The 24,790-nt window shown below is 36.6% G+C and overlaps 1 protein-coding gene across 2 annotated transcripts in view; it reads left to right on the top strand.

Annotated features, from left to right (window-relative positions):
- Positions 1-24,790, top strand: part of UNC13C (unc-13 homolog C) — a 663,443-nt gene that overhangs the window by 550,809 nt on the left and 87,844 nt on the right. For both annotated transcript variants that reach the window (XM_055279200.2, XM_055279199.2), the window contains 3 exons: positions 2,264-2,352; positions 9,730-9,879; positions 23,999-24,122. In XM_055279200.2, coding sequence (XP_055135175.2) covers positions 2,264-2,352; positions 9,730-9,879; positions 23,999-24,122 — 363 coding nt within the window. The remainder of the gene's footprint in view (positions 1-2,263; positions 2,353-9,729; positions 9,880-23,998; positions 24,123-24,790) is intronic.

The following is a 24,790-nucleotide window of genomic DNA, read 5'->3' as shown; positions in this document are numbered from 1 at the left end:
TATTGAAAAAGAACTGCAATTTGAAGAGCATGTACATCGGCCTCAGAATTGCTTTGCCTGTTTTAATGGTATGACTCAGTCATGTAAACATTAAATAGTTAACTGAAACTAAAACTTTTCCTTTTGTGGGAGGGAATGGTTACATGACAGAGACATTCCATCTGCACCTACTTAGAAACATATCTGTGTATCCAGAAATTAAAACTGTCATCCAATGTTCAAATCGCTGTAGTCTGGCAGTTTTAGGTTGTCAAGTAATAATTATTTGATAAGAAATATCTATTCACCAAATACCTAAGGTGGACTAAAATAATTCTATAAGAAAATAGCATACATTTGTGCCAGTGACTTATGTAGCCATTTCTGTATGACTTTGAAGGCTTTATCTGGTGATAATCCTACCTCAATGTGAACAAATTACCTCAATGTGTATATTAAACTCATATGAAAACCAAAACACATTTTAAATAAGAAGCAACCCCCATTTCCTGAAGAAAACGCTACTTTCAGAGCGATTTCCTTGGAGGTGGTAGAGGTGTGGGTGGGGAACTACCGCCCATGTGAGCAGGAAGTGGAGAGCCTGAAGAAAGCCCCCTGGGAGAACTTACGTCTCATTCCCTCTTCCCCAACATTTTTACCACGTGAAATCAAGGTAAAATTGTTATTAGCACAATAACAAGAAACTATCATTTAAAAAATTCAGCCTGCATGGTTCCTTAGGATTGAAGTGGAAAATCCACATATGTTTCCTTGGTTAGGAGTTAGAGAGTTACAGTTTGTTAGGCAAATTGTGATTAAATTCATTATCCATTTTTTAAGTCTTTTTAAAATAAGTATGTACTATCTAATTGTCTTTCTGAATTACTTTCCTGCAACTGGTTATAGTTGAACAGAACTCTTAGAAAGTATGAGGCTCACAGATACGTTAATTTTCTCACTCCTATAGAAGTCTCTATCTGTTATGGTAGCCTGTGTGTCTGGATAAGAGCTGTCAGCATAACTGATTACTGAGACAGAGAAAAAAAAAAAAGATACAAGGAGTCCAGAAAAATCACATTGCCTCTGATAGAGGGCAGAAGCTAACCAATCCTGAAGATTACCTGGATTTGAGTTAAAACTGATTTAAAGGATTGGTTTGATATAATTAATAAAGTCTCAAATGCCAAATGCAATATTTGATTTTCATTCCAATGTTTTTAGTCACATCAGTACAACTTAGAGCTACCCAGCTGCAGAGATATGTAAATAGTTCTTCTTCCTAACAGTTCCTTAGTATCAGAAAGTAGTCTTGGAGGGTTATAGGACTTATGTCCAATACACACTCACAGGGACACTTCTTGGTTCTGTATCGGCTCCCAGGAGTTTAAACTGATATTAGTTTAAACTATATTAGTTTAAACTATATTTAGTTGGCATTGTTAGATTCTCTTACTTACACTAAGTCATGCTTTAATTTGTTTTACTCCCCAAATTTGGCTTTATCCTGTCCTCTTTTTTTCTATAGTAGATCAGCTTGCGCAAGAAATAATGATAGCAATGGTAGGAAACTAAATTTCTAAAGGTAGAAAGAAAGAAAGAGTCACATGCCAGTTTCAGAGAATATTTCCAATTGCTATTTATATGGATTTCTCTCTGCTTGATACAATAGATCTATTATCCTGAACTTTCAGCTGTAAATTAGCAACCAGGAAGAAAAGTCAGGCCTATCGTCTCCAGAAAAACATGGGAGTGCTTAGATACCTCATCTATCCTATTACTCTTAATTCCAAAGTTGGGGAAATATGAAAACACCTTTAAATAATGCACAAGACAATATTCAAATGTAAATTTTTAACAACTTTTATTCTTAATGTGCCTATTTATTTACAGGGATATTAAAGATTTAAATAAATTTTGAAGCAACACATATATTCAGCTGAAGTATAACAGGTTTTCTAAATTATGGAATTATCATGTTCTGGAGGATATTTTTGTCATGCCTTGCATCTCATTGCTATAACCAACAAAGGCTTTGCTATGTAGCTATTACTTGTATGCATGCCTTGAATTTCAAACAATTTTTTGTATATGAGAACCCCTTGGTTTCTTTAAAGTTTCCTAAATGTTTAGATTTGATTTCAAAGACCAAAAAAAAAAAAAAAAGAAGAGAAAAAAAGCTTACATGTTGTTTGAAGTTACCATGTAATAATCAAAATGCTTGTAAGCGAACAGAGGCATGCTTTCTCAAAACTCCAAAGTAATACTATTTATGGTCTCTCTGCAGCTAGATTCTGAAGCTAGTACTATTCTAAAAGAACTTCAGGTTAAGCTCAGTGGGGTCCTGGATGAGCTCAGCGTCACTTATGGTGAAAGGTAAGTGGCCTCTGTTGTCATTATCTAAATTAGCTAATTAGGTGTCAGCTCATGATATTCTTGCCTTCAATGCTGTTTCCTCTAACTGACTAAATCTATTTAACTTCAAGACCCAGTCTAAATGTCATTTTCTCTGAAATGTCTGTTATGACCCCACAATCTAATAATGCTATCTCGCTGTGCACTCCCTAGAACTCTGTGCATCCTTCGGTTGGATAACACCTATAACACTATCCTTTAAGTTTTGTTTTACCTGTCTATTTCCCACACTCAGGACACAAACCATATCTTACACCTATATGCAGTTCTAGTGTTTAGAGCTTGGTGACTGGCTATTGAAAGACTAAAGAGAGGGAGGGAAGAAAAGAGAAAAACTTCACATATATAAGAAGTATGAGTTGTATTCATACCATACATATCAGTGTGGTTGCACTCAGTATAGCTGGATCAACAAGCCTATACCAAATTGTCAGGATTCTTGGTTTTACGGCTTAGCAATCTAAATACAACTACCCCATGGGAAGGAGTTTGGAAACTATTGATATATCTATATATTTTAAATGTTTGTTAAAACTGGCTTTATCTGTGATATGATTCTAAAGAAAGATAAGTTCACCCTAGTTAAATTTCACTTCAGTTCTATAGGAAAAAGCTATCACTCATCAAAATGTTAAAATAGATAGGAAAGAAAATATATTTTTGAAGAGGTTCATTAATATAGAATTTGCTTTAAATATTAGTTCAATAACTGATGTATTATTTTAAACTATGTGTTCAGTTTGCAAAAGAGACTATAAAGATTGCTCTTCAGGGCTGGGCGCAGTGGCTCACGTCTGTAATCCCAGCACTTTGGGAGGCCGAGGCAGGTGGATCACGAGGTCAGGAGATCGAGACCATCCTGGCTAACACAGTGAAACCCCGTCTCTACTAAAAATATAAAACAAACAAAAAAAGTAGCCGGGCGTGGTGGCGGGCGCCTGTAGTCCCAGTTATTCAGGAGGCTGAGGCAGGAGAATGGCGTGAACCCTGGAGGCGGAGCTTGTTGCCTGGGCAACAGAGACTCCGTCTTAAAAAAAAAGATTGCTCTCTTCAGGTAGGGACTATCTCTGGCCACCACTCATCACCTACTATGGTTGTGTTTTAGAAAGATCCACTATTAATAAACATTTATCAATTAGTTATGCCATTTTTTAAATAAGAAAGACAAAAGACTCTGAAAGCATCATATTTTTCTTCTTAGATGTAGGAATAAAGCAGAGTGAAGAATAGTCTCCCACTTAGCCTTCTCTTCATTATCAGAGGTGTGTCTGTAACTTCCTTAAGCAAGGTGGCCTTGTCTTCATGGAACTCAGCTTCAGGGCTCAGCTGCTGAGCCAGAGGAGCCTTGCTGTGTTGAGCCAAGGGTGATCACTCTGCCTCTGCAGCGTTGTTAGCTGACTCGATGATCCTGCCTACTTCATCTGGATGTTAGTCAGCAATTTCAATGTTCTGTTTACCTGAAGTTGGAGAAACATAGATTGTTCCAGAGATGTGGGGTTCACTGGCTCTGACTTGGGGTGACACTGAGAGATGAAGAGGCCTTTGCTGAGCCATTTCAGGCATGTCTCTCTTTGTTCTAGTTGCAAATTAACATGGGGTTAGCAGAAAGACTGTTGCCTTCAGCCACGGAGGCAACATTAGAGATTATTTAGCAAAGTTAGGGGGAGGAAGAAAAAAGAGGTCAGGAATAGCTAGAGTTGTTCCGAACTTTATGGAAAATAAGATGACTAAACAGAGTAGAAACTAGAATATAAGTAAAGTATATTTCAATTATTTTCTGTAAAATATCTAAATCATTCTGATGATAAGTGCTTTTTGTTTTGTTTGGGGAGGTGGAATATTCAGGTTATAAAGGCTAGAATATGTTTTCCGATTCGAAAGATATCTGGATAAACCACAGTTATGAAAGAAGGAGTAGTGTCCTTAGGAGGACACTTGAAGGGCTTTATTTGTATGAAGCCAGCTATTTTAGCCTAAATAGTAAAACCTGCGGCTACCCAGAACCCATTTATTGTTGATCTTTTAAATATAGGAAAGAATTTAGTACTCTGCTCAATTAGGGTTTATTAGGAGTATTGGAATAAATGGGCCACACGTCATGTTTTCCTCATAAAAAATATAATTATTATATCCTTGTTGGTATGTTGCTATGGCTTTGTTCCTCACACTACCAATCAGGTTTATGTTATACTCTCAGGGTAGAAAAGTCTACAGTAATCAATGTGATCATGCTGTGAAGTCACAATGCACAATTTTAGTCTGAACCTACTCTTCTTAAGGTCTAAATTGGCAGTGCAGAGTTTTAGAATTAAGTGCATAATTAATTGTAAAAATCCACTTGATTTTCTGTTATTAAAACTCATAATTAAATAATTCTACTATATGCAGCTGTTAGGATGTCTTTGCTGTAAAGTCAGAGCTGAGCCAAACCACACATTTGTGGAATCCTGACATGCTCACAGGGCACCTACATGGGAACTGAGACTAAGTGATATAACCTCAATAATAACTTAAAGATGGTCTTAAAATTTTCAAAGAGTGTGCCACTAGGGTTTCTGCTTACACCTGTTTTGCAGTTTGGTTTTTAGTTTGCTCCTTTCTTTTTTCTTCTTAACCAACACCTTTAGTACTAGAGGCTGGCTAGTTTAAGTAAACAAAAAAATTCAGGAATATTTCATAGGCATTATTCTGTGAGTATGTGGCTCCTTGGGTGCTCACAAAATCTGTAATTATTTACTGGTAGTACTTTTATTCAAGCCAGTTAATATAGACCTTTTTTATCAAAAAAAAATAGAAAAAGAAAAGACTTTTTAGGTGAATTTACCAAAAATTGATAGAGTCAAAAAGGTAGGCACAAGTATTGGTTTCGCCTGGATTAATGCAAAAGTAGAATGCTATTGTCCATTAGACCCTGAGAACCCTTCCTCTATATGCCTGATAACATACCCAGAGCTGGCTTCTCATTAGAGTTTACAATACAGGTCTGTTTAGAAAACTGCTTTTTCACATAATGGGAACATAAATGTCACATCTCTTGTCTAGTCTATCGCCCCACCCCAATGCCCTAATTTGAAAATCAGTGCAAAAGAAAATCAGTGCAAAATCAGGAAAATCAGTGCAAAAAAATTGGGGTGGGTATCTCCCCACCCCAATGCACTGATTCAAAAATCAGTGCAAAAGAAAGTAGTCACTTCAAAGGAGATTTTGACTACAGCCAGCAGGATCATTGATGACCCAGTGGTAAATCAACTAGTTCAAAATATTTTCAATATGATTTGCCTTCCTTTTCTATTGCTCCAAGTATCTACTACCTTTACTTTGATTCAATACACACTCCACCACAAACAACATCCCCTTCCTCATTTTCCCCACCATCTCTTGCAACCTCTACCTGACAGAAGTACAAAGGCAGCTTCAGCCAGATAAAAGTGAAATAATCAAGGATTTAGACTCTCTTGGATGACAGCTTGGAAGAGAATGTTCCTTTAAAGCAGATAAATATGCAGAGAGCCAAGAAATGAAACAAATTCAAAGGGGCCAGCTGAGATGCAAGGATCAAGGAACCAAATGTAAATGCCAAGCCCAGAGGGGCAAGAATGGTGTTGTCAACAGTAAAGAAATCCAAGAATTCAGGAGCCAAAAATGGAGACAGATCAAACATGATGGTAGAAGTGGAATCAGGCCTTGAATATGTACACAAAATTATGAACAAGTGTATGTATAACCCTGCTATTAAAGGCCCAGAAGCAAGAAAAACACTCAAGTTACGATAATTTAACATTTATTAAAATTTTTCCATATTAGGCATGGAAATATGTATATGGAAAACCAAAAACTGGACAAATGAAGTACTTAACAAGACGTCAACTAAAATATTTCCATCATGTAAATGTAAAATAAAAGTTCTCATATTTGCTATAAGAACAAAACACTGTGCCTGTTCTGTTCATTGATATATCTTCAGCACCTAGAACAGTGATGGGCACATAATAGTTTAGTAAATATGTGGAAAATGTATGCATGAATAAATAAACATGTATATTTTATTTAAATAAAGGCATTATATAGTGAACATTCCTAAACTTCTATTTAAAATCTGAGGAATTTATGCCTTTGGATACTTCTCAAATACTAACCGTATCATCATTGTGTGTGGAGGAGGAGAGGAATGGGATTGACTTGACTGCAATACTAAAATGAATTCCCTCCTTCTCCTCATTACCATTCCAATGATTTGACCATTTTCCAAGCTTTCATTGATCTTCATTCTCCTAAGTAGTTTTTCTTGCCTGCCCACACATGTGTTATTATTACTCCTATTGTTGGAAACATGAAAATAGCAGACAATATGGAGGAATGGTGGTGATGCTAAGAGTCTCCGAGATTTGAATATCTTACTACTTGCCACTTCTTACTTAAGTAAGAACCATCAACACTGGTGTAGGGGATATACAGAATGAAAAAAGCAATATGAAATATTGCTCTTCGTGACATTTAAATCCTTAGAGTGGGTGAGGCAATAGAGGTAGGTGGAAGGAGATGGTCCATTGATGCATTCAACACATTTTTCCTTTTTAATAGCTTTATTGAGATATCATTACCATATAAAAATTATGTATATGTAAGATATACAACTTTGTTTTGATATACATATCCATTATAAAATGATCGCCACATTCCAGATAATTAACGTATCTATCACCTTCATGGAGTTGCCATTTGTGTGTTTGTGTGTGTGCTGATAACATTAAGATCTGTCCTCTTAGCAAATTTCAAGTATATAATGCAGCAGTTTTAACTATTGTCCCAATATTTCTTGCACAACCTCTTTGTGCCAAGCATGGCATCCTGTGCCATGGTATGGGCATGCAGCACTGAACAAAACAAAATTCCTGCTCTCATGGGGCTTACATTCTAGGGAGGGAAACAGGCAGTAAGCAAATAAATTAAATTATGCAGTGCATCATATAATGAAGAATGCCATTGAGAAAAAAAGAACAATAAGGGAACAGAGATTGATAGGAATGCCATTTCAGCTTGAGTGAACAAGGAAGATTTCTCTAAAGTGATATTTGGTATATGCCTGAAATAAACGAGGGACCAAGAGAGCTATGAGAATTTCCTTCCATGGCAGAGGGAATATAACAGTGGCCATGAGATAAGAGTGTCCTCAGAGAATTCTAAGAACACCAGGAAGTCTACTGTGGCTGGACTGCAATGAAACGGAAGGAGGAGTGGCAGGAAATGAGATCAGTGAGATTGCCAGTGCCAGATTATGCTGGGCTTTCAGTCTGTCAAATACATCTAGAGTTTTTTCTAACTGGAGTTGGAAGCTATTGAAGATTTTTAGCAAACGAGGAACATGATCTGGTTTTTCTTTTAAAAGGCTCTCTGTATAGGGTTGAACAGAAACAATTTAGGAAATTATTGCACAGGTTCAAGTGGGAGGATGGTAAAGGGGTCTATAGTGGCATTTTTGGAAGTAATAATAAATCCTCAGATTTAGGATACATTTTGCTGATAGGTTGGATGTTGAGTATGAGAAACCCATCAGACTTTGAAGTGGAAAGATTGCATGGGCAGTTAAATAAAATAGTCTGGAGTTTGGGTGAGAAGTCAGGTCTGCAGATGTGAATTTGAGAACCACCACTATATAGATGCTATGGAAGCCGTGGGATTAGATGTGATTGCCAAGAAAGTGATTGCTGATGGAGAAGTGAAGTGGTCCAAGGATGAAGCCCAGAGGATCACAGTGTAGGATTTCCGAATAAAATACAGAACACCCTCAGTTAAACTTGAATTTTAGATACATAAGGAATAATTTTTAGTATAATTGTGTTACAAATATTACGTGGCCATGTTTGTACTAAAACTATTCACTGTCTGAAATTCAGATTTAACTCGGTGTCCAGTGCTTTCATTTGATAAATATGGCAACCTTACTCCAATGGTTAGAGGTCAGGCAGTTGAGAAGGAGCAGCCTGTGAGGTCAGAGGAAAGCCAAGAAGGTGTGGAGTCACAGAATCCAAATGAAGAAGGCGTATCCAGATGCCAAGAGTGTTTCTTTTTTTTTTTTTAACAACAAACTTTATTGAAATATAATTCACATACCATGAAATTCTCCCATTAAAAATATGCAGGTGAGTGGTTTCTAGCATATTCACAGAATTGTGCAACTCTCACCAAAATCTAACTTTAGAACACTGATATCACCACAAAAAGAAACCCCATACCCATTAGCAATAAATCCCATTCCAATCTCCTTTCCAGCCCTAGGAAACCACTAATCTCCTTTCTGTCTCTATGGATTTGCCTATTCTGGATATTTTATATAAACTGAGTCATACAATATGTGGTCTTTTGTGACTGGCTTCTTTACCTAGCACAATGCTTTTAAGCATATGGTTGATTTACATTGTGGCAGTGGCAGTACTTCATTTTTCTTTTAACTTTTATGTTATGTTCAGGGGTATATGTGCAGGTTTGTTACATAGGTAAACTTGTGTCACACGGGTTTGTTATACACATTATAATACATCATCTAGGTATTAAGCCTACTACCCGTTAGTTGTTTTTCCTGATCCTCTCCCTCTTCCCACCCTCTACCCTCCAGTAGACCCCACTGTGAATTGTTCCCCTCCACATGTCCATGTGTTCTCATCATTTAGCTCCATTGTGGAAGACAGTGAGGCAATTTCTCAAAGACCTAAAGACAGAAATATCATTTGACCCAGGAATCCCATTACTGGGTACATACTCAAAGGAATATAAATCATTCTACCATAAAGACACATGCATGCATATGCTCATTGCAACACTATTCACAATAGCAAAGTATGGCATCAACCTAAATGCCCATCAACCCTAGACTGGATAAAGAAAATATGGTACATATACACCATGAAATACTATTCAGCCAAAAAAAGGAAAAACATCATGTCCTTTGTAGGGACATGGATGGAGTTGGAGGCCATTATCATTAGCAAACTAACACACGAACAGAAAACCAAATACTGCAAGAGTCTTTCTAGAGCAGTCATTTTCCCAAACCATGCTCAGAGGAACATCTCAACTGTGACTATCAGAGGTGGGGACTGAATGAACCTCCACTCAAATTAATTCAACCTGAAGAACAGCACTTTCATCTGCCTTACTTATAAGTATTACACGTAAGCTTTCATTGCAACAAAAATTTTTGCAGTTAAACAGTGAATTTGAAAACTCATGAGCAGGGGAATTCACACCAGTGGAAACAGATCAAAATCCTCAGGGTGAAATTGAAACAGGCTCAGGCAAAATGTATTCTTATATTCTAGAATTTATATTCTTTATTTTTAGTTTCCAGGTTATAATTGAAGAGTGTATAAAACAGATGAGTTTTGAACTAAATCAAATGAGAACAAATGGAAACACCACATCTAATAAGAACAGTGCAGCAATGGATGCAGAGATTGTGTTAAGATCTCTTATGGATTTTTTGGACAAAACGTAAGTTTTTTTGCCCAATTTTCTCTTTACTTATTGCCCTAAATTTGACTTGTAAGGCTTTAAGAAAAACATTGATTTCCTCTGTGTAAGGTAGCATTAAAAGTCTTTCTATAGAAATAAATGAATTCAAAGATAAATAAATTCATTAAAAAGCAACATACCTTTAACTGATTACTAGATAAAAATAAATTAGGAATGACTTTGTACAAGAAAGGAAAGAAAGAGGGGAAATAAATTTTATAACTAAGGAGGTTGCTGTTCTGAGGCAGAGAAAGATTTAGAATTTCATGTTCCTTGGATAACATATTGTTTTCAATCCTCCTGGACATAGAGAAAGACTGAGCTGAGTCCAGAATATCTGATTTCATGTCAGAAACCTGACAAAAAAGAGAATAGCACAAATATGACTAGAATTAACTTAGCTCAGAGGCAAGCAGATAGCTGCCTGACCCAACCTTCAATAACGATTTATTGAGTGCTCACCTGTATCAAACCATATTCTACACACTGGACAGTGATGAAAAAGAAATCTCCCTGATACCATGGAGATTACAGTTTAATAGTGGTGGGAGTGCATGGGAATGCAGGCCATTATGACTGACTAAGACAAATTCTTAACCTGAAAGTTTGGTTGGTTGCTCTGTTTGTTTTTAAGGTTTTTGTTCTGTTCCTACTCTTAGAAGTTCTAATTTAGTAAGTTTGAGGCAGGGTCAAAGCACCTATATTTTGTAATGTGTCCACAGCTGGGATTGGGAATCATTGATCTAAAGCAACCAGAAACATGATTTCTTAAACAGTGATACTCAAAACCAGAACTGAATGTAGAAGAGAAAAGTGAATAATAATTTTGAATGCCTACCAAGGGACCAGTGTCATATATGTTCGTTTACATAATCTCATTTATTATTGTTGTGGCAAATTAATATCAAAAGGACCAAGATTTAAATAAAAGAAAAATTACAATGTCTTTCTTTAAAGACAAGGACAACAGTCGCCCCACTGTGCTGCTGCTGCCACCGGCACACGTAGACACCACTGTATTGCTGCCACCAGCCATTGCCCCAGCAAAGTGCTTTGGCCAGCACTGTCCATCAGACTGTTGTTACCAGAAGACCAGGAACACCTTCGCCCCTCTAGTGCAGCAGGTGCTTATCCTTGAGGAGACAGAAAACAAAGTAATGGGCCTGGTACCACGCCCCAGGGTTAGGGCATGCAATCCAGGAATGCCAAGCTAAGCCTTGGCCCCCTTCAATCTTCCAGAAATGAAGCCAGTTGACTTTGACTTAACCCAATGTATACCATAGTCAAATCTTCAAAGCCTCAAGGGCATGAAAGAATATAAAAGCAAAAAAGCACTATTCAAACAACAGCAACTTAAAAGATTAAAGGAACATTAGCCCATGTAGATGAGAAAGAACCAGCATGAGAACTCTGGCAACTCAAAAAGCCAGAGTGTCTTACTACTTCCAAACAACCACACTAGCTACCCAGCAGTGGTTCTTTTTTTTTTTTTTTTTTTTTTGAGACAGAGTCTCGCTCTGTCACCCAGGCTGGAATGTAGTGGCGCGATCTCGGCTCATTGCAAGCTCCGCCTCCCGGGTTCACGCCATTCTCCTGCCTCAGCCTCTCCGAGTAGCTGGGACTACAGGCGCCCGCCACCGCGCCCGGCTAATTTTTTGTATTTTTAGTAGAGACGGGGTTTCACCGTGGTCTCGATCTCCTGACCTCGTGATCCGCCCACCTCGGCCTCCCAAAGTGCTGGGATTACAAGCATGAGCCACCGCGCCCGGTTCTTAACCAGGCAGATGTGGCTGAAATGACAGATAAAGAATTTGGCATCTGGATAGGAAAAAAGATGAAAATTCAGGAGAAAGTCAAAAGCCAATCCAAGGAACCCAAGGAATCTAATGATACAAGGGCTAAAGGACAAAATAGCCATTTTAAGAAAGAATCAAAGTGGTCTGATGGAGCTGCAAAATTCACTATAAGAATTTCCTAATATAATCAGCAGTCTTCGTATCTCCCCAGGACATACTATACAAGATGACTGTACTGTCATCAGATTCCTCAAAGTCAGTGTGAAAGAAAAATATTAAAGACAGCTAGAGAGAGGGGGCAGGTCACCTACAAAGGGGATCCCATTAGGCTAACAGTAGACCATTCAGCAGAAACTCTACAAGCCAAAAGACATTGGGGTGCTATATTCAGCATTCTTAAAGAAATTCCAAAGAAGTATTTCATACCCCACCAAACTAAGTTTCATAAGCACAGGAGAAATTATATCCTTTTCAGACAAGCAAATGCTAAGGAAATTTGTTACCCTAGACCTGCCTCTCAAGATGTCCCTAAGGGAGTGCTAAATGTGAAAATGAAAGATCAATACCTGCCAACACAAAAATATGCTTAAGTACATCAACTATAGACACTATAAAGTAACTACACAATCAACTCTGCATAACAACCAGCTAAAGACACAACGACAGGATAAAATCTCACATATCAATATCAACCTTGAATATAAATGGAGTAAATGCCCCACTTAAAAGGCAGGAAGCTGTCTTTAAGAGAGTCATCTCACATGCAGTGACACCCATAGGCTCAAAGTAAAGGGATGGAGAAAAATCTACCAAAAAAATGGAAAACAAAAAAGAGCAGGGGTTGCTATTGTAATTTCAGACAAAATAGGATTTAAATGAACAATGATCCAAAAAAAACCCAATAGCATTATATAATGATAAAGGGTTCGATTCAACAAGACTTAGCTATCCTACACATATGTCCACCTAACACTGGAGTATCAGGATTTATAAAGCAATTTCTTAGAGACCTATGAAAAGACAGATAAATACACAATAATATCACCATCCCACTGAGACAGATCATTGAGGCAGAACACTAACAAAGATATTCAGGACCTAAACTCTACACTTGACCAAAAGGACCTAACAGACATCTACAGAACACTTAACCCAACAAAAACAGAATATACATTCTCCTCATCTGCACATGGCTCATACTCTAAAATCAATCATACAATCAGCCACAAAACAATTGTCAATGAATTCAAAAAATTTGAAATCATACCAACCACACTCTCAAACAACAGTGCAATAAAATTAGAAATTAATGCTAAGATGACCTCTCAAAACTGTACAATTACATGGAAATTAAGCATTCTGCTCCTGAATGATTTTTGACAATGAATTTAAGACAGAAATCAAGTAATCCTTTGAAAATTGTAAAATAAAAGGTATAACATACCAGAATCTCTGGGACACAGCTAAAGCAGTGTTAAGAAAAAAGTATATAGTGCTAAACATCCAGATCAAAAAGTTAGAAATTGTCAATTTAACAACCTGGAGAAGCTAGGAAAACAAGAGTAAACCATAAACCAACCCAAAAGCCAGCAGAAGAAAAATCACCAGTATCAGTTGAACTGAATCAAATTCAGAGATGAGAAACCATACAAAAGATCAATGAAACAGAGTTTGTTTTTTGAAAGCATAAATAAGATTGGTAGACCACTAGCTAGACTAATAAGGGAAAAAGTGAGAAGATTCAAATAAACACAATCAGAAATGACAAAGTGAGCATCACCACCAACCCCACAGAAATCCAGATAACCCTCAGAGACTATTACAGAGACCTCTATGCACACAAACTGGAAAACCTAGAAGAAATGAATAAATTCCCAGAAACATACAAACTACCAACATTGAACCAGGAAGAAACTGAAACCCTGAACAGACCAATAATGAGTTCTGAAATGGAATCAGTAATAAAAAAGCCTACCAACTAGAAAAGGCCCTGGAGCAGATGGATTCACAGCCAAATTTTATGAGATGTGTAAAAAAGAGCTAGTACCAATCCTATTGAAACTATTCCAAAAATTGAGGAGGAAGGACTACTCCACAACTCATTCAATGAGGCCAGCATCATTCTGATACTAAAAGCTGGCGAAGACACAACAAAAAAAGAAAACTTCAGGTCAATATCTTGATGAACATAGATGCAAAAATCCTCAACAAAATACTAACAGATCAAACCCAGCAGCATATCAAAAAGCTATCTCAGGATTATCATGTAGGATTTATTCCTAGGATGCAAGGTGGTTTAACAGATGCAAATCGATAAATGTGATTCACCACATAAACAGAACTAAATACAAAAGCCACATGATCATCTCAATAGATGCAGAAAAGGCTTTCAATACAATTCAACATTGCCTCATGTTAAAAACCCTCAACAAACTAGGCATTAAGAGAACATACTTCAAAATAATAAGAACCATCTATGACAAACCCACAACCAACATCATACTGAATGGGCAAAAGCTGGAAGCATTCCCCTTGAGAACCAGAACAAGACAAGGATGCTCACTCTCACTACTCCTATTCAACATGGTACTAGAAGTCCTAACCAAAGCAATCGGGCAAGAGAAATAAATAAAAGGCATCCAGATAGGAAGAGAGAAAGTCAATCTTTGTTCACATATGATGTGATCGTATGCATAGAAAACCCTATAGTCTCTGCCCAAAAGATCCTAGATCTGATAACTTTAGCAAAGTTTCAGGATACAAAATTAATGTACAAAAATCGGTAGCATTTCTGTGCACCAACAGCATCCAAGCTGAGAGCCAAATCAAGAACACAGTTCCATTCACAATAGCCACATGCACACACACAAGAAAATCTCTAGAAATACAGCTAATGAGAGAGGTGAAAGTTCTCTAAAACAGGAATTACAAAATACTGCTGAAAGAAATCAGAGATGACAAACAAATGGAAAAATATTCCATGCTCATGGATAGGAAGACTCAACATTGTTAAAATGGCTATACTACCAAAGCAATTTACAGTTTAAATCCTATTCCTATCAAACTACCAGCAATATTTTCCACAGAATTAGAAACAAAAAATTTCAAAATTCATTTAGAATCAAAAAAGAGTCTGAATAGTCAAAGCAATCCTAAGCAAAAAGAACAAAGCCAGAGGCCTCACAGGACCTGACTTCAAACTATACCACAAAACTACAGTAATCAGAACAGCATGGTACTGGTACAAAAATAGACACATAGACCAATGAAACAGATTAGAGAACCCAGAAATAAAGCCACACACCTACAACCAACTGGTCTTCAACAAAGTCAACAAAAACAAGCAGGAAGGGAAAGAACTTCCTAATAAATGGTGTTAGAATAACTGGCTAGCCATATGCAGAAGATTAAAACTGGAAACTTTCCTTTCACTGTATACAAAAATCAACTCAAGGTGGATTAAAGATTTAAATGTAAAACCTAAAACTATAAAACCCTAGAAGAAACCTAGGAAAAACCATTCTGGACATAGGCCCTGGCAGTTTTTATGATGAAGATTCCAAAAGCAATTGCAACAAAAACTAAAAATGAAAAATAGGACTAATTAAAGAGCTTCTACAGAGCAAAAGAAACTATTGTCAGAGTAAACAGACATCTTACAGAATAGGAGAAAATATTTTCAAACTATGCATCTGACAATGGTCTAATATCCGGACTTTATAAGGAGCTTAAATAAATTAACAAGCAAAAAAAAAAAAACAACCCCATTAAAAATGAGCAAAGCATATGAGCAGACACTTCTCAAAAGAAGACATACAAGCAGCTAACAAGCATAAAGAAAAATGCTCAACATCACTAATCATTGGAGAAATGAAAATCAAAACCACAATGAGATACCATCTCACACCAATCAGGATGACTATTAGTAAAAAGTTAAAAAATAACAGATCCTGATGAGGTTGTGGAGAAAAGGGAATGCTTATACACTGCTGGTAGGAATGTAAGTTAATTCATCCACTGTGGAAAACAGCTTGTAGAGTTCTCAACTAACTTAAAACAGAACCTCCATTCAACCCAGCAATCCCATTACTGGGCATATATCAAAAGAATATAAATTGTTCTACCATAAAGACACATGCATGCATATGTTCATTGCAGCACTGTTCACAATAGCAAAGACAAGGAGTCAACCTAAATAGCCCATCAATGGTAGACTGGATAAAGAAAATGTGGTACATATATATAATGGAATACTACACAGCCATAAAAATGAATGACATCATGACCTTTGCAGCAACGTGGATGAACTGGTGGCCATTATCCTATGTGAACTAACACAGGAACAGAAAATCAAATACTGCATGTTCTCACTTATCAGTGAGAGCTAAACACTGAGTACAAATAGGCACAAAGAAGGGAACAATAGACACTAGAGCCCACTTAAGAGTGGAGGGCGGGAGGAGGGTGAGAATCAAAAACTATGTATTGGGTACTATACTTGTTACCTGGGTGATGAAATAATCTGTACACCAAACACCCACAGCATGCAATTTTCCCATGTAATAAATTTGCACATGTGCCTTCTGAATTTAAATAAGAGTTGGAAAGGAAAAAAAGTTGGATATTCTTCCAGGTAATTAAACTTACTTAGTGCATTTCTTTTTCTTTCCATCTAAACTTTCCCACAGTCGTAATTATAAAATATTTAAATAGGTAAGGATAAAAAAGAAATAACTCATAGGAAAATATCTTCTGTACACTATGACTTCTGTTTTAATTCCATTTACCTTTGGTTGCCTTCTTACTACATAAGTCTAATGTTGTTATCTATTTAATGTCAATATTTGGTAGGAAAATTAAGCCTTATGTTTTGTTCTCTGTGGGGAAATATCTAGAAGACAGGTATATAGGTAAGTAGATAATAGGATGTAGGTAGGGAAGTAGGTGCAGAAGAAAAGAGAGAGGAAAGGGAAGAAGTAAAGAAAGAGAGAAGGAGAAATACTTTTCCTCATTTCTTTAGTTTGTTAATGTAGACTTTCACTTTTACAACATAATTTTCTATACATTCTCTGGACATTTTTATCTTAGTATATGACTCTTTTCTATGGACAACACAGAAATGGGTCACTATAAACACACCAGCATTGGTCGTGAATGTGATGGTGATGAACAGCAGGCCCAAGCAATCCCAATTCGTTTCAACCTCTCACTGGAATGCCTTCTGGTTTTTAGAAGTCCAATCAGTAGTTTGGAGAAGTATTATTTATTATTAGCAAAACTATTTGCTTTCTATGTCCTGTGGCCAAAGTTGTGGAACATAACAGAAAGTTTTAAGTAATCTTGGTACTTCCAACTATTAGCTGAGTGACTTTGAATCCATTTCACCATCTATAAAACGGGGCTAATGGATAAAATGGGTTGACCCTTACTTTCAGTACATTTTGATTCTTATTTTTACTCAGTCTTACTAAAGTATAATTAGAAAATTATGTCACCATATATGTCATATCTTTTAATTATTGGTGGAAAGAGATAACGTATAAAGTTAGGAAATAATCTATGAGCTTTAAGCATTTGTAAAAGACATTTAAAAATTTTGAAAGAAATATGTCATGGAGAATTGCAGAAGTCCTCAGGGCTACTTCAGAATGCATAACTTGAAGGCCACTGCATAGGGGAGATACTTAAAAGCCAGATATTGATTCTGTTTTCAAGGAGTTAATAGTTTAGGAGGAGAAATAAGAAAGGAACACAAATAAACATAAGATGTAAAGTGATAATGAGTACAATATTTACTTCTACTTCAAAGAATGAATAAAAATTTGATTTGGGTTGGGTATTTAAAGGTGGATAAAGTTTAGATATATGAAAATGAGGGACAGGCATTCCAAGGGGAGGGAATACAGCTAGGTAAATTTTCATGAAAATGCGATTCATTATAAGACAGGAAATCTTTATTGCCAGCCAGTACACATGGCATTTGAAAATTGTCTGATTAATTAGTTTTGTATTCAGCCAATCTAGACAGCTCAGGTTCTGAAATACATGCTTTTCAGCTTACACTATCAAGTTGATTAATTCAGACTGAATTAAAGAGGCATTTGCTAGTTCGCCATTATTTTCTATTATTTAAAATAAACGATAGAGGCTTGAAAGTCTTCAAGGTGGTATGAGAAAATTCCCTTAGAAATCATGTTATATTATGAATGTATAAGCTCTTTTTGTCTTTGTGCAGCCTCTCTAAATAAAACATCTTACTTCCTTATGTTGCACTTTCTCCACTAAGACCTCACCACTTCACAAATTGAGGTGTAAACTGCATTTTTAACTAGCAGAAATCCTACAACGAGCTGCGCACGTGACAATGATTTTATTCCTATTCTTTTAGTTCCAGTCTAAGCAGGGTTAGTCGGCATGCCAAGTATGTGAGCTGACCATAAACACAAGATTAATTCTTAGACTTGGATCTTCGGAAAGTGAAAATTGTACATCTGCAGCAAAATTGGCAGATTTGTTGTGTCTCCAATCCTACCAGGCATTTTTCTGCCATGACACATCTGCTGCTTTCTACCCTATGTCCATGCCAGATACTCACCAGCAAGCTAAAAATGGTACCCCTGAAAAACAGTTTTCAAATTACAGGAGCTGGAGTTCTACATACATGCCTCAGGGGTCCCCAACCTTCCTCTTTATCCAGAGAAGTTTGCTTTCACATATTTTTATATATTGGGCTTTTACATACTTAGTGTTAGGATAAATACTTTAACATAAAAATGTGTCTTGAAAATCTGTCTATATGCCTCTCACATGTCACATGCCTTTCAATGTTATCCATTGTAATTATATAAATACAATTATGTATATCTTTAAATGTTAAAAACAGCCAAATGTTTCTATCATGACTAGAGCCCAGGTTATAATTTCTGAGTCCAAAAGCATACAGAGTAGCATTATAGGGAGTCAATGAGGCTGCCCTGAAATATATGACCCATCTTTGGCTCTCTGTGAAACAGGTTTAATTCACTTAGAGACTCAAAGAGGCCAGGGTCATATGATAGTATATTTAATAGATATTTATGCAGCACTGTGTCTTCATATAGGCCATAACATCCTGTGTAAGCATATTCATCAGAGGTAGCATGGGACATTGGAAGACAGGCTGGATTTAGAAGAGTCAAACTTTGAATCTAACTTACTAGCTTCACTTCCGTGGACAAGTACCCAAGCCTCTCTGTGCCTGTTTTTGAGTTGTAATATGGGCATAATAGTAAATGAGAAATATATATAGAAGAAGTTTCTAAAGAATAGCTTGTATAGGTATTATACAAATGCTAGATAATGTTACATCATTATGTCACCATGAGAAGAATTTGTAAGGAATACCTTACACCTATTAAAATAGGTAAATTTTTATTCTTGATTGAAATTATGTACACCTTTGCCATGTTGTTATGTTGGCCCAGTGCCCAGTAGTGCTGAAAATGTATTTCCTTGGTGTTCCTAGACCATGAACATTGGCATATACTAAATACCATCGGGGTGAGGGTGAAAATCATGTGCTTTGGGAGACTGACTCCACTGCGGAGAATGATCTGCCTTCTGCTGCTGTAACATGGGTTAAAAATATGGGTTCTGTTGTTGTTTTCTCAACTGTCAGGCCAAACCTTGGTGACTGATATCAGAAGTTGCTCTAGGTTTAGTAAGTATTAAATATGAATAAAAAGGGATCATTTGCCTTTAAAGATATTTTACTTCGTGTGCTTTAAAAGTTATTTTTTATTGTTTTCAAAGAACTTATTTATTTCTGCCTTGATTTCGTTATTTACCCAGGAGTCATTTAGGAGCAGGTTGTTCAGCTTCCATGTAGTTGTGCGGTTTTGAGTGAGGTTCTTAATCCTGAGTTGTAATTTGATTGCACTGTGGTCTGAGAGACTCTTTGTTATGATTTCCATTCTTTTGCATTTGCTGAGGAGTGTTTTACTTTCAATTATGTGGTCAATTTTAGAATAAGTGCAATGTGGTGCTGAGAAGACTGTATATTCTGTTGATAGGAGGTGGAGAGTTCTGTAGGTGTCTATTAGGTCCACTTGGTCCAGAGCTGAGTTCAAGTCCTGAATATCCTTATTAATTTTCTGTCTCATTGATCTGTCTAATATTGACAGTGGGGTGTTAAAGTCTCCCACTATTATTGTATGGGAGACTAAGTCTCTTTGTAGGTCTATAAGAACTTGCTTTATGAATCCGGGTGCTCCTGTATTGGGTACATATATATTTATATTAGTTAACTCTTCTTGTTGCATTGATCCTTTTACCATTTTGTAATGCCCTTCTTGGTCTTTTTTGATCTTTGTTGGTTTAAAGTCTGTTTTATCAGAGACTAGGATTGCAACCCTTCCTTTTATTGCTTTCGATGTGCTTGGTAAATATTCCTCCATTCCTTTATTTTGAGCCTATGTGTGTCTTAGCACATGAGATGGGTCTCCTGAATACAGCATGCTTATGGGTCTTGACCCTTTATCCAGTTTATCACTCTGTGTCTTTTAATTGGGGTATTTAGCCCATTTACATTTAAGATTAATATTGTTATGTGTGAATTTGGTCCTGTCACTATGATACTACGTGATTATTTTGCCCATTAGTTGATGCAGTTTCTTCATAGTGTCAATGGTCTTTAGAATTTTGGCATGTTTTTGTAGTGGCTGGTACCAGCTTTTCCTTTCCATATTTAGTGCTTCCTTTGGAAGCTCTTGTAAGGTAGGCCTGGTGGTGACAAAATTTCTCAGCATTTGCTTGTCTGTAAAGGATTTTATGTCTCCTTCACTAATGAAGACACAACATACCAGAATCTCTGGGACACAGCTAAAGCAGTGTTGAGAGGGAAATTTATAGCACTAAATGCCCACAGGAAAAAGAGGGAAAGATCTAAAATCAACACACTAACATCAAAATTAAAAGAACTAGAGAAGCAAGAGAAAACAAATTCAAAAGCTAGGAGAAGACAAGAAATAACTAAGATCAGAGCAGAACTGAAGGAAATAGAGAAACGAAAAACCCTTCAAAAAAATCAATGAATCTAGGAGCTGGTTTTTTGAAAAGATTAACAAAAATAGATAGACCACTAGCCAGATTAATAAAGAAGAGAGAAGAATCAAATAGACACCATAAAAAATGATAAAGGTGATATCACCACTGATCCCACAGAAATACAAACTACCTTCAGAGAATACTATAAACACCTGTATGCAAATAAACTAGAAAATCTAGAACAAATGGATAAATTCCTGGACACATACACCCTCCCCAGACTAACGCAGGAAGAAGTCAAATCCCTGAATAGACCAATAACAAGTTCTGAAACTGAGGCAGTAATTAATAACATACCAACCAAAAAAAGCCCAGGACCAAATAGATTCACAGCCAAATTCTACCAGAGGTACAAAGAGGAGCTGATACTATTCCTTCTGAAACTATTCCGAACAATAGAAAAAGAGGGACTCATCCTTAACTGATTTTATGAGTCCAGCATCATCCTGATAACAAAACCTGGCAGAGACACAACAGAAAAAGAGAATTTCAGGCCAATATCCCTGATGAACATCGATGCAAAAATCCTCAATAAAATACTGGCAAACCGAATCCAGCAGCACATCAAAAAGCTTATCTACCACGATCAAGTCAGATTCACCCCAGGATCCAAGGCTGGTTCAACATACACAAATCAGTAAATGTAATCCATCACATAAACAGAACCAGTGACTTAAAACACATGATTATCTCAATGGATACAGAAAAGGCCTTTGATAAAATTCAACAGCACTTCATGCTAAAAAAAACTCTCAATAAAATAGGTATTGATGGAACATATCTCAATATAATAAGAGCTGTTTATGACAAACCCACAGCCAATATCATACTGAGTGGGCAAAGGCTGGAAGCATTCCCTTCAAGAACCAGCACAAGACAAGGATGCCCTCTCTCACCACTCCTATTTAACATAGTATTGGAAGTTCTGGCCAGGGCAATCAGGCAAGAGAAAGAAATAAAGGATATTCGAATAGGAAAAGAGGAAATCAAATTGTCTCTGTTTGCAGATGACATGATTGTATATTTGGAAAACCCCATCGTCTCAGCCCAAAATCTCCTGATGCTGATAGGCAACTTCAGCAAAGTCTCAGGATATAAAATCAATGTGCAAAAATCACTAGCATTCCTATACACCAATAATAGAAAAACAGAGAGCCAAATCATGAGTGAACTCCCATTCACAATTGCTACAAAGAGAATAAAATACCAAGGAATACAACTTACAAGGGAAGTGAAGGACCTCTCCAAGGAGAGCTACAAACCACTACGCAAGGAAATAAGAGAGGAAACAAACAAATGGAAATAAATTTCATGTTCATGGATAGGAAGAATCAATATTGTGAAAATGGCCACACTGCCCAAAGTAATTTATCGATTCAATGCTATCCTCATCAAGCTACCATTAACTTTCTTCACAGAATTGGAAAAAACTACTTTAAATTTCATATGGAATCAAAAAAGAGCCTGTATAGCCAAGACGATCCTAAGCAAAAAGAACACAGCTGGAGGCATCATGCTACCTGACTTCAAACTATACTACAAGGCTACAGTAACCAAAACAGCATGGTACTGGTACCAAAACAGATATATAGACCAATGGAACACAACAGTGGACTCAGAAATAACACCACACATCTACAACCACCTGATCTTTAACAAACCTGACAAAAACGAGCAATGGGGAAATGATTTCCTATTTAATAAATGATATTGGGAAAACTGGCTAGCCATATGCAGAAAACTGAAAGTGGACTCCTTCCTTACACCTTATACAAAAATTAACTCAAGGTGGACTAAAGACTTAAACCTAAGACCTAAAACCATAACATCCCTAGAAGAAAACCTAGGCAATACCATTCAGGACATAGGCATGGGCAAAGACTTCATGACTAAAACACCAAAAGCAATGGCAACAAAAGCCAAAATTGACAAATGGGATCTAATTAAACTAAAGAGCTTCTGCGCAGCAAAAGAAAGCATCATCAGAGTGAACAGGCAACCTACAGAATGGGAGAAAATGTTTGCAATCTATCCATCTGGGCTAATATCCTACAAGGAACTTAAATCTTAATCTACTTAATCTACAAGGAACTTAAACAAATTTACAAGAAAAAAGAAATCAAAAAGTGGACGAAGGATATGAACAGACACTGCTCAAAAGAAGACATTTATGCGGCCAGCAAACATGAAAAATAGCTCATTATTACTGGTCATTATTACTGGTCATCTGCATTAGAAATGCAAATCAAAACCACAGTGAGATACCATCTCACGCCAGTTAGAGTGGTGATCACTAAAAAGTCAGGAAATCACGGATGCTGGAGAGGATGTGGAGAAATAGGGATGCTTTTACACTGTTGTTGGGAGTGTAAATTAGTTCAACCATTTTGAAAGACAGTGTGGCGATTCCTCAAGGATCTAGAACTAGAAATTCCATTTGACCCGGCAATCCCATTACTGACTATATACCCAAATGATTATAAATCATTCTACTATAAAGACACATGCACACATAAGTTTATTGCAGCACTACTGACAATAGCAAAACTTGGAACCAACGCAAATGTCCATCAATGATAGACTGGATCAAGAAAATGTGGCACATATACACCATGGAATACTATGCAGCCATGAAAAGGGATGAGTTCATGTCCTTTGCAGGGACATGGATGAAGCTGGAAACCATCATTCTCAGCAAACTAACACAGGAACAGAAAATGAAACACCGCATGTTCTCACTCGTAAGTGGGAGTTGAACAATGAGAACACATGGACACAGGGAGGGGAACATCATACACCAGGGCCTGTCGGCGGGTGGAGGGCTGGGTGAAGGATAGCATTAGGAGAAATACCTAATGTAGATGTCTGGTTGATGGGTGCATCAAACCACCATGGCACATGTATACCTATGTAACAAACCTGCACATTCTGCACACGTATCCCAAAACTTAAGGTAGAATACAAAAAAAGTCATTTCTCTTTCCAAAGCCTGTTGATTTAGAAAACAACGTAAGAAAAGATGTATGCTGATTTCATTTTCTATCAAATGTAGAGAATTATCTAATGTACAGAATCATGAAATAGTTTTTTTGAGATTATACATTTTGTTTAATAATTTAGCAAATGGAGTTTAGCATTTGAAAATTGTAAAGGCCCAAATTGATACCTTGATCTGAAATTTAAAAGTGAATATATATATATATCTATTTTTTTTTCAGATTAAGTCTCTCAGCAAAAATCTGTGAGAAAACAGTCCTAAAGCGAGTTTTAAAAGAGTTGTGGAAGCTAGTTCTCAACAAAATAGAAAAACAAATTGTTCTTCCTCCTCTGACAGATCAAACAGTAAGTATATAAAGTTTAGTTATGCTTTCATTAACCCATCTGTTTTTGGTTTAAGTGAATGATTTTCATCCAGATGAAATACGAATTAAATCCCTTTGGGGAAAAAGTGTTTGGTATCTAGTTTCTTAACAATGATCATTCAAATTATAGTTTCCCATCCAAGTCAATTTTAAATAATGGCAATAGCAGTCAAACTTCACCTTGCTTGACAGTCAGAACTTAACCTCTTAAAACATGTATCAAAGTTCTATTTATAGTGTTATCTGGTTTACACATATAATTTTTATTTAATTTTACCAACCTCAAGAAAATAGAATTAAGATACAATGTATCCACTGTGCTTCTTTCTTAAATTTTACAGTTTAAGGAGATAGTTACACCACTGCTATTTGGATTTTTTTTCACCTTTCTATTATGCTTTCATCTCTTACCTCCCCACTTGGAGGTTAATAGAGGAGGCATCTTTTAGTGAATCTGAAGAATGAGATTGTATTACACAAAGAAAAAGGAAAAGAACCAGAAAGATCAATTGGCTGCAAAGTTAGACAGTGGTCAAGTGGATACACAGAGCCAGGTATCTCTGTTCACATATCCTGAGCCAAACAAGGGAAAAATAACACTAACAAGCACCTGTTGTGGGGTAATGTATTTTTTTCTCCGTGACCGAG

The sequence above is a fragment of the Symphalangus syndactylus genome, chromosome 5 (genome assembly GCF_028878055.3).
Source record: "Symphalangus syndactylus isolate Jambi chromosome 5, NHGRI_mSymSyn1-v2.1_pri, whole genome shotgun sequence".
In the NCBI taxonomy this organism is placed as follows: domain Eukaryota; kingdom Metazoa; phylum Chordata; class Mammalia; order Primates; family Hylobatidae; genus Symphalangus; species Symphalangus syndactylus.
The sequence above is the reverse complement of the archived record's forward strand: the minus strand, read 5'-3'. Positions and strand labels throughout refer to the sequence as shown.